Source organism: Tupaia chinensis, unplaced genomic scaffold, assembly GCF_000334495.1.
Source record: "Tupaia chinensis unplaced genomic scaffold, TupChi_1.0 Scaffold000661_1, whole genome shotgun sequence".
In the NCBI taxonomy this organism is placed as follows: Eukaryota; Metazoa; Chordata; class Mammalia; order Scandentia; family Tupaiidae; genus Tupaia; species Tupaia belangeri.
The window spans coordinates 968301-978728 of NW_006160183.1; the positions used below are offsets into that span (position 1 = coordinate 968301).

A 10428-nucleotide genomic window follows, 5' to 3' on the forward strand; every position below is an offset into this window, starting at 1 on the left:
CCTGAAGGCATGTCTGGGAGAGAGGAAGAGCTCCTGTTCAGAGAACTCCCTCTCCCACATCCCACTTCCACTACACACAGAGGCCTGTCCTCCAAGAACCACTCCAAAGGGCTTGCATATCCCCATGGCCCAGTTTTTGCAATAAGAAACAAGGGGGGACAATTTGCTTGATGTTGACACATGTGTCCAGGGACACAGCAAGAATGAAAGTGGGAGATGAATATGAGTATATCCTCAATTTGATTATTGTGCACTGTATGCATGCCTTAGAAAATCACACTGTATCCCACCAAGATACACGTCAATTATATATAAGCTAGAAATCATTAAAAAAAAAAAAAGGAGGAATGAAAGTGGGGCCTCTTGGTGACTAGACTGAGATCATTCTAGTATAAATGACAAGACATGTGGTCCCACATGAGTAAACAGCATGCAGCCACCTTTTTCTGTGTGTTAGAGCCCAGGAAGGTAGAACCCCAGTTGTACTTCACCCCTCACTTCTCCTGAGGCTTTGCTTGACTGGTGGTGTGGGTCCTGCCTGTGACCTCAGGTACCCAAAGACATCAGGTATGCCTTCTGTGGCTTCCCCTACTTGTCCCTCCCTATTTCAAGGAAAGAAGGGAGGACGAGAGTTACTGAGAGGAAGAAATATGAAATCCTCGTGGTAGAAACGTGCCTCTGTGTTCACTCTATGAGCAGTAGGCAGCTCTGAAGTGACGGGGCTTGGCTGTCCCAAAGGTCTCTTCATTCTGTAAAGTGTCTGTTTTGATGGGAAGTGGACAGGGAAAAGGTCAATGTGGAGAATTATGAAGAATCACTCAGCACTCTGGACTCTTTGCTTGGTACTGAAATAATTAAAACCACCAGATTGGCCACTTTCCCATATCATACCTAAATATTACTTCTCAAGATCTTTATCACACACATTTTTCCTCATGGTTTCACTGTCTTAAATATTTGGCCTAGTGTGAGTTAGAAGAGATGCTGTATTTTTATGACCATAACTCAGTTTTAGAATGCATGGCTGGGGATGGTCCTGCCATGTCCCTGTGCTCAGGATTAAGAGCATGGAGAGGAATGCAGAAGCTGAAAGCAGAAGTAGTGGCTTCTTGGCTTCCTGTCCTTTTTCTCAATCACTCTCCAAGTGGGTTACTTTACATACAGGTGTTATACTAAATTGTCCTAAAATACTATTGCCATCTTGTTGCTCTTTATTTAAGCATCTATAGCTTTCCGTATTGCCAGCCATATTAAGAGTAAACTCTATCTTCCTAGCTTCCCAGAATCTAGTCTCCATGCATCTGCAGCATGTCGTGTGAGCTCTGCCCTGGTGGACCCCTCTCCTCAGTTCCCCACACCTAGCGAACTTGTTCTTGCTGCAGAACCTTTATGCCTCCTCTTCTCCATGTCTTGACTGTTGCAGGGCCAGCTCAAGGCCTTGTCTTCTCTATAAAGCCATCTCCAATTCCTGCAGCCCTCACCAATGTCTCCTTATGAAGTCCTAAGGGGTGTGCACAATATCACAGAGAAGTTTGCATTTGTTCTTTCACATCTTAGGCTGTCAACTCCTGTCCTAAGGGCCAATCTTCTACTTTGGTACAATGTCTTCTTGGTGGGTGCTTAGTAAATACTTGAGCAGCTGATCAGTAGATTAATTTATCTTTGAACCTAAATTACCACCAGAGCCCTGTCCATTCCAGCACTGCTAAGGAACCTGGGTGCTAACAATCTACTTTTCTTTCTAGAGCATGATTAACTGTCTCAGTGAAAACTAGTGTGTCACTTAGACATACATAGTTTCTCCCTCTCTCTCTCATACAGCCTCCAGTGGACCCAGCCATGAGAATCAGTTCACTCTTTCTTCATTCTGTGTCTGCTTTTGAAGTGGCCAGAGAAGAGGTGAGTTCTCTGCCTGAGTAAGGCTTTGAGGGTTAAAGCCTTTGTCAAATAAGGGGCAGCTCAACAGGACTGAGAGGCTTAGTTCTCAGCTGATTCAGCCCAGTGGAGATTTCTCCAGTGAGATTTTAGCAGCTCACATGTGCCAGCAAGCCGGTCTCAGGGCAGGATTTGTCCCCTCACTTGGCCCTGAGCAGAGAGGTCTCTGTACGTAATTAGCAATGGACAGATTTCCTGGCAGCCTGACCCTAGGGCTGGTGCCTTAGCTGAGGTGGAGACCATGGACAACAAGGAGACGAAAGAGTTGGCCTTATAACCAAATAGTTCTGTCAAGTCAAATGCATTTCAGGCTTGGCCTAAGAATCACAACTGTACTGGTAAGCCCTGGTGACAACTGGCTGGCCATTTACAGGTTCACTGATTTGCAGATAAACTGCCTCTGTTCCTGGGAAGGTCTAGAATTTCCTAGAGACCCTCCAAATGAGTCAACATGCATTCTGGGAAAGATATGATTTTTACCCCTTATAGGAATTAAATATCCTTTCAAGATTAGAATCTTTAAATTAAAATGTTCAAAGAAAATATTTATTATAATCGGCTCATAATAAAATGTTTTTTAAAAATCTAATTAATGTATCATCCATTCAAAGGCACACAATGGGCATGTTTTGGAAGTGGACAAACAAACCTAGATTTCGGAATGGCCAGCTATCTTCCCAGTAGCAGCTTTCATTTATCTTGTCAACTAAAATAAATATTTAATGTCTCTTTCTTCAGTCTTTTAAACAGACTGCTATAAAAACTGGGAAATACACATACCCCAAACACAATTGAAGAACGTTTGAGTTGTCAGACTTCACAAAGCCAGGAAACCCCAACTTAAAGTTAATGGTCATTCGCCCTCATCTGCAGGCACGTAGACGCCGCAGGGAGGTGAACGAACCCAGTTTGTTTATAGGGTCAGTGACTGCAGCCCAAAGGGCCTTCCCTGCTCATTCCCCAGGCTCAGACCAGCCCCGCCCCCCAAGCCAGGCTATGATAACAGTCTCATCTGCCTTCTCTGCTAGGGCAGGGGAACTCTTTCTCCTTTCTAATTAAGGGCCCCGACTCACTGGAGAAAAAAAATATCAGCCTGGGGTCACCCAGAAATTGAGAAGTCAACTCAGCAGGACTGTTCTATCTTGAGAAAGATGTAACATAACTTAATTCGTCAGATTTCCAACAAGAAACACATATTTCTTTAATCATAAAGTAAAAAAAATGCAGCAGACTCAGGGAAGAGTGGAGAGATGTAGACAAAAGCAGGCAGCCATGAAGTAGAGGAAAAAGAGAAAATACAGAGAAAAAAGTGTTGGTAAATTTTAGTTACTCCAAGCTTAGGCTTCAGAGTGACAGAGTCTTTCAAAGTGTATGACGAGCGATTCATTGCTCTTTACTCTTACGAATGCTCAAAATGGACTACCCATAACCCTGGCAGCTAGGAAGAAACTGATTCTCTGGGCTACAGTGTCACTGCTGTCACTTTAAGAAGCAGAACTCCAGCCACAGGCCCACGGAGCTCACCTGCAGGTACCTACCAAGCCCTGTCCTAGTGGAAGGAGGCAGTCTAGCTCCTCCACTTCAGATACCACCATTTGGAGTCAAATGAGGTCTGGCTGCAGCTTTTACCCCTTCCCTACCCAAGTAAAGGATTTGCCAAGTACACTAATCATGTAAACAAGATGGCTGAAGAGCATTTAAACTATTTAAGAGGATAAAAGTTTTTGTAACCATCTTTTGTTTTCCAAAGAATGCATTTGCTAATAAATACTTAAAGTCTTTTCTCTTTCCTTTACCCTTCCAACCATGGCTTTTCCTAGGCTACCCCCAATTCACCTCATTTGAGGTTTCTAAACATGTTTATAAGCCTTGAGGATGTCTTTCTTTAATAAAATCTAGACTATTCACTAACTCTGATTTCAATTCTTTGTTATTTTTACTGCATTTTCTCCAGATTGTGTTCACTTAAACAACAGTCTTGAAGCTGCATGTGTGTATGTGTGTGTGTTTAATTGCCAGAGGGCATGTGCACTTTCCAGAGAGAGACAGAGAGACAGTGCCTGCAGAGATAGGGAGAGAGACAGAGACAGAAAGGCAGGCAGGCAAGCGGGTTGGGAGAGAAAGCACCCTCCCCCCATGGGTGTGGTCATGCTACAATCCCTTTCCCTCCATTTCTCTATCCTGTTGGGATTTGGAGCACACATGCACAAGTGTCGGGAATGTTTTTCAAGTCACTGGGGCTGGAATTCAAACCTTGGTTGACTATGTGGAATCTGGATACTTTAACAATTAGGTAATAGACCGGCCCCTGAAGCATTGTGTTTTCCTCAAATATCACATGGTTATAGGAAATCTATGCAGTCAGCTCTGTAGTTCACAATCAATTTCCATCCTGCCAGTGTAGTGTGTTATGGGGTACCTGTAGAGTGAATATGTACATAGGAAGTCAGCCCGGGCTCAAACCCAGATTGAACCTGCTCTGAGGACCTCTCAGTACCCTGAAACCCACAGTAGTAAGAGGAAATTTGCCTTCAGTTGTAGGAAGATAGAAACAGATCATGTAGAAGAAATAATTTTGGATTTCAAGATCTATTAAACTTTGGAATAAATTCCAAAGAGAGTTTGTAGAGCACCTCTTCGAGGGAGTATTTTGAGCAGATGAGATTAGACAGAAGAAGATAAAAGCATTTCTTACATAATTGAACTCTGCTAGGGTCAGTCTCAGAACATTGTCAGCTGAGGAAATGCACAAGGAAAATATTTAAGATTTCTTTTAACTCAGGGATCTAAAGAAACACACTATACTCTCTTACTTAAGGTATGCAGAGAAAGGCTAATGTGCATATCTGTAAAAATATTTAGAAATTAAAATGCAAGTAATGTATCAATCTGAAATATCACCTTGAATTTAAGATGACATCCACCCTCTAAAATTTTTTTAAAGGTAAAGTTTTTATTATAAAAAAGTAATAAAATAAAAAATAATGTATTAAGTATCTCAGTATGCAATGAAAGCATACAATCTGATGACTGAAGTGAGTCAGATTTTAAGTTCTTCTCAGGTTTCAAAACGTCTTCTGGGTGTTTTGATGTGTGTCTTCTTATACAACTCATTGCTCTTTATTTTTTTTACTGGCATTCTCTTTAGAATTCTCACCTTTTCCCCTCTCTTTCCCATCTTTATTATTCCCAACTTATTTGTATAAAAGGAATTCATGGTAAGTGTTTATCCACAGAATTTTGAATACATGCATCTTAATTTATTAAGCTGCTACTCCTGATACCATTACACAGTCTATTGCCTTAATCCAATCACCAAACAGGGTTGCCCTCAAACTATACGTGACTCTCTTTGTTAATTAGAATTTTTTATGTAATTTTGATACTGGTTCTCCCTACATACTTAACCTATATAATTTATTTCTAAGATACAGGAAGACTCATAAAACTGACAAAATCCCAGTGGGATCACATGTGAATTAGGAAGACTTTGCCTCTGTCTCCTTGAGGGCTTGGCTTCCTTTACAGTTATTTTCTTTCACCACTAGATGGCACCTTCATGTGAGTTTAAGAACCACTTCATTTCAAAGTTAAATGACTTGGTAACAACTGTTGTCTTCCTTCTGGGTGAATAGAATGTTCCGTCTTGTGTCATCCACTGTGGTGTCATTAAGTTGCTTTCATCTCAAGCTAAACTGTTCAGATCAGGAATCATCTCCTTTTCTTCTTTGATATCACAGGCTCTGGCAGATATATACAAGGTTAGATATATAGCAGAGGCTCAATAAATAGCCGTTCATGAACTGGTTGTTCATATTTTAGGAGACAGTATAACGCCTGTGTGTCATAAATAGACACACCATCATTAATTGCGCTGATAATCAGGAAGACATTCTTCTTTAGTCTTGCTAGTCAACTTTACTGCCATGACTGTCTATGAATACAATAATGGACCACATATATTCAATACATAAATGTGACTGGCATATAAATTGTTACAGAATTCACTTTTTAAAATGTTTTGAATAATCAATACGAGACTTAATATGGTCTTCTGATAAATGCATTTTGAACCATCTGCATTCCTTCATTCAATTACAGGTGCTTCAGAATAAGTTGTCTCTAATTCAACTGATTTTAGAAGACTGGAGTTAAACACAGGATTAGAATCTTTTCTCTATTTCTTTCCCAACTTTCATCTCCGTTCTCTTTTTTTTCATGACTCTTTTGATTTGTTGTTTGTTTTTGTTTGATTGGTTTGTCTAATTACATCTGTGGCCTCCATACATCCAGGAGAAGTACCGATGTCCTCAAAAGTGATTTTTGCAGATTTGAATTGCCTTACATTTCCTAATTTTCCTATGAGAAAACAATCCTCTTTGTGGAATATTATAACCCCTCATGTGTGTCAATGGTCAATAAACTTAGTGAATTTCCTGATTAAAATGAAGAGCTCTGCCCTCCTGCTACCTATCACATGTAGCTGTTGGTTTTTGAAGCATTTTTTCTCAGAAGCATATTAAGAAGCATATGTATGTGTGTGTGTGTGTGTGTGTGTGTGTGTGTGCATATGCACACAAGTGCACCTCCCCATCCTAATAGAAAGAATGAAAACAAAACAAAACAAGTTCCAGTCCTCATCAAAGCAATGGAGAAATAACACTTAGGGATTAAGGACTTAAAATAGTCGCTTCATACACTAAGCCATGTCTGTGTCCTTGTTAACTAATCTGCTAATCGGTTAGACACAACTTCGGTGTGCACGGCACTCTATGTCTTTAAAAGCCATATACCCACCTCTCCAGCACCACTGATCTCAGAACTGGAGTCATATAATTATGTGTCTTGAAAGGCAAGATTTTGCTGAAAATGCAGTGTGTCCAGCAGAATTTACAAGTATTATCACCCTCCTACTATGAGTCACAAAGCCTGAAATCACAGGTTCCTTTAAACCAATATCTACTCTGCCTACCAGTCCTAGACCAGACTAGGAAGTCAGAACAGTGTTTCTCCCCTTCTGTGTACATTTCCTCTTCCACCACTCTTAAGCATTCAATTCCTTGAGTTCCCTGCCTCTTCTTCCTTTTTCCAAGTTTCACACTTTCAGAATATTACCTGAAACTCATTTGAACCCAGATGATGAATAAAGGATCATGAATTACCCTTTCCAGGAGATTTTTTTTTTATTCTCACTTCAATAAGGATCAAAGTCTTAAGCTTTAAATAAACAAGCAAACAAAACAAAGCAAAACAAAACAGAACACTACCTTCTTTTCTATTATCCAGGGAGGGCAAGTTATTTCTAGGACAATAGGGTTTTTCCAGTGCTACAGAGACCCACCATAGACGTGCCCTTGTCAGCCACAGGCTGTGTGGCTAAGGCATGCTGAGCATTGCCTCTTCTCAAAGCCAGTGACCAGTGGCCTAGGCATTGGAATTTCCCGTGTTACCTCAGAAGACTAGTCAGAGAGGTGAATGTAACAAAACTGTGTCTTCTTCCCAGAAAGTTCCTTTAAAAATAAAGACTTTCTCTGAGAAGTAACCTCACCTATAACACAAATTCCTCTGGTACCTGTCTTTGGAACAATCTTTCTCTTTAATGATCATCATCACAACCACAAAACTAACAACTACAATAAATGCTGGCTATGTCAAAGTTCCAGGACAAAAGGCTTCATACATGACATTTTCTCCCTATGAAGTCAGGGACAGGAATGAGTCAAGAATATGCTTACAGAAGTTCTGAAACTGTGCCACAAGTGGTGACCAATTCTTTCTTTCCTTTTTTTTTTTTTTTAAAGAAGTTTTGGCCTTAGGGCATGTGCACTTGTAGGGGAGAGAGACAGTGAGAGGAAAAGTAAGAAATTGTCCCTTGGGGGAATGGCCACACCACAATCCCTTCTCTTCCATTCTCTTCCTGGGATCTTGAGCATGCACATACATGTGCCTTGTGTGAATTTCAAGACACTGGGTCTGGGACTCCAGTGACATAACCACTATGCCATCTGCTGGTCTCAGTGGTAGCCAATTCGAAGAAGGGGCCACTAACCAATACCACGTCAGTCTAGAATCAGAGGAAAGAAACAGTCTAGCCTTCAAGGTAGGGTCCCATCCATGGAGAAACCAGATAGCCATGGGGTGTCCAGCTGATGGGGGAAGGGTGAGTGAGCTTAGGGGAATCTGGGCAGTCTTCCTGTGGCTTTCTGGTTTTCTACAGGCTGGAGAAAACACGGTAGTTACTTGCTGGTGGTCTCTCCCTCCCCTTCTAGGTTCTAGTCAATAAATGCCTTCAGAAGTGATCTCGTTCCTTACATGTAGTGGCGCGATTTTGCTTTGAGGAAGGTCAAGGACAGGAAGTAAGATATAAGCAATAACAAGAAGGCTCATGTATGCTCTAGTGTTTGTACTTTTCAAAGTGTTTTCTTAGCCATGATCTCATTTTATGATGACCCTGTGCAAGAAAGTTTTATCTCCCTATTAGAGGAAAGAGCACGGAGATGTTGGGTTTCCCCAGGAGAAGCCTGGAAGAGGAGCGGGAAGTGGCAAAAAATTGGGGGTGGTAAAGAGCTGCCACAATATTTTTGACTCCGGAAAAAAACACAACTCTAGATACTGCAGACCTCAGACAGCTGAGGTCAGGTAGGGAGAGCCTGGCCCTAAGGGACACAGCTAGTTCTTCATACAGCTATCACCAAGCCTTGGTGCCATTTAATTGAGCTAGGCCTGCTATAGACCTGATCCCTTCTGGTGTTTCCTTCCCATTCCCTGAGGCCGACCAGTGCTCATCACACCTGTTTTTCCCTATCTTCCTCCTCCCACCTCCTGGCCACCAGGCACCCCCTTCCCAGAGGCAGAGTATGTGGGGGAGTTAGGAACCAGGGTGTGGTACAAACACTTTTCCTATGACAGCTCCAGACTGTTCCTTACTGATTCAGTCCTCAATGTGAGCTGATAACTAGAGATAATGTAGTTTAAATACGCAGTCTTAGGTGCTTCTTCAACTCAGCGAAGGTGAGACTAAGAGCTAACACAGCACATTGACTACTAATTTGAACCTAGGCCATCTGTCACCAGGCCCTACACTCTTAGCCACTACTACATGCCATAGGAAGACTTCCAGTGAGCCTGGCATTGGAGATAGAGTTTGATCAGCTCCCTCATCTAAAAGCCTCAGAACGAGTCTAAACAATGACCAGAATGGAGCTGCATGCAGAAGGTGCAGAGGCTGAGGGAAAAGCTAGTGTCATGGAGAAGAGCCAGGGGAAGTCAATCAGCTATGGCTCAGTGTCCAGGTCAGAGCCTGAAGTTCCTGTCTGGCCTCTGATTCAGGGAATGCTCTCTAAGCCCTCATCCCTGTAGGAGAAGTCTGACACACTGAAAAATATAGACACGCAGCAGTGACGGCAACAGTTGCACACCAGACCAGCTCTGCAGATGCCTCAGTATTGTGTTAATGGGAGGCCATTGCATATGGTGTTGAGGACCTCTGAGGGGTGCTGATGAAGGAAACAGGACACACACCTGCAGACTTGTGCAGCAGTACATTTATTCCTAGTCCCTACCTCTCTCAAAGACTCATCCGCACATATGTGAGACCCACACTGCTCACAGCACATACATTCTTGGGCCCCTACCTGTCATCGCAGTAGGTGAACTTCATGTCCATACTGTGGCGACTCAGAAAGGTCTTGCTGTCCAAGGGGATGTCCATGTGGGATGGGTGCTGGATGGGCTCACACATAATAATGAGGCAGGAGAGCAGGGGCTCCTTGTAGCCACAGAGACTACTGTGAGGAGGGCAGTCGTTGTACACCTTCACCTGGCCAGTACAGTGCAAGACCTGGAGACCAGCAATCAATGGAGGGGTAGGTGTGAGGCTGAGAGTGCTCGGGGTGGAGGGCAGTGCTTCACTCACTTACCCACCCAGGACTCCAACCCAGGTCTGATGCTGTCCTACCTTCCAGGTGGCCGACTTGAGGTTGACAGTTCGGCCTCTGTTGGTGACTGTGCACTTCATCCTCATGAAGAAGTCCCGCTCTGTGGACACATCTTTGCTTTTCTTCCCAAAACCAGAGCCTGAATGGGGTGGGGTGGAGGAGGGACCAATTGAATTTAGTTTTATATTTACATTCACAAGAAGTGCCAAGTTGCAGTTTTTCTGGGCAATTCATTGTACTTCCCAAGTATCTGCTCTTTTCCCACCTATAGCCACCAGGAACACAGAGCTCCATCTTGGCGTATGGACAGTGCTTTCTTCTCTTTAGCTTATCTCCTCCACTAGAGCACAAACTCCTGGCAGGTAGGGCCATTTCGTCATTCCATTTCCCACTGCACCCAGCACTGTCAGTGGCCATTTCAGTGTAGCTAGGTGCTGAGTGAGATTAGCTACAATCTCAGCAAAATCTCTCCTGGGGCAGGCCTACATTCTCCAGCAGGCATTTGCAGGCCCAGTGTGGGTGAGCCTCCCCAGGTATAAGCCTCTTGGGTTAGCCC

General features: G+C 43.0%; 1 protein-coding gene and 1 long non-coding RNA gene across 3 annotated transcripts in view; one reads left to right on the forward strand and one right to left on the reverse strand.

The window, feature by feature from the left end:
• Positions 1-3757, forward strand: part of LOC114009901 (uncharacterized) — a 10907-nt gene extending 7150 nt beyond the window's left edge. For both annotated transcript variants that reach the window (XR_003551289.1, XR_003551290.1), the window contains 2 exons: positions 1822-1899; positions 3374-3757. This is a non-coding gene — a long non-coding RNA (uncharacterized LOC114009901). The remainder of the gene's footprint in view (positions 1-1821; positions 1900-3373) is intronic.
• Positions 1-10428, reverse strand: part of EPAS1 (endothelial PAS domain protein 1) — a 96070-nt gene that overhangs the window by 16454 nt on the left and 69188 nt on the right. The window contains exons 5-6 of the mRNA XM_006159895.3: positions 9893-10011; positions 9570-9775 (exon numbers count right to left, since the gene is read on the reverse strand). Coding sequence (XP_006159957.1) covers positions 9570-9775; positions 9893-10011 — 325 coding nt within the window. The remainder of the gene's footprint in view (positions 1-9569; positions 9776-9892; positions 10012-10428) is intronic.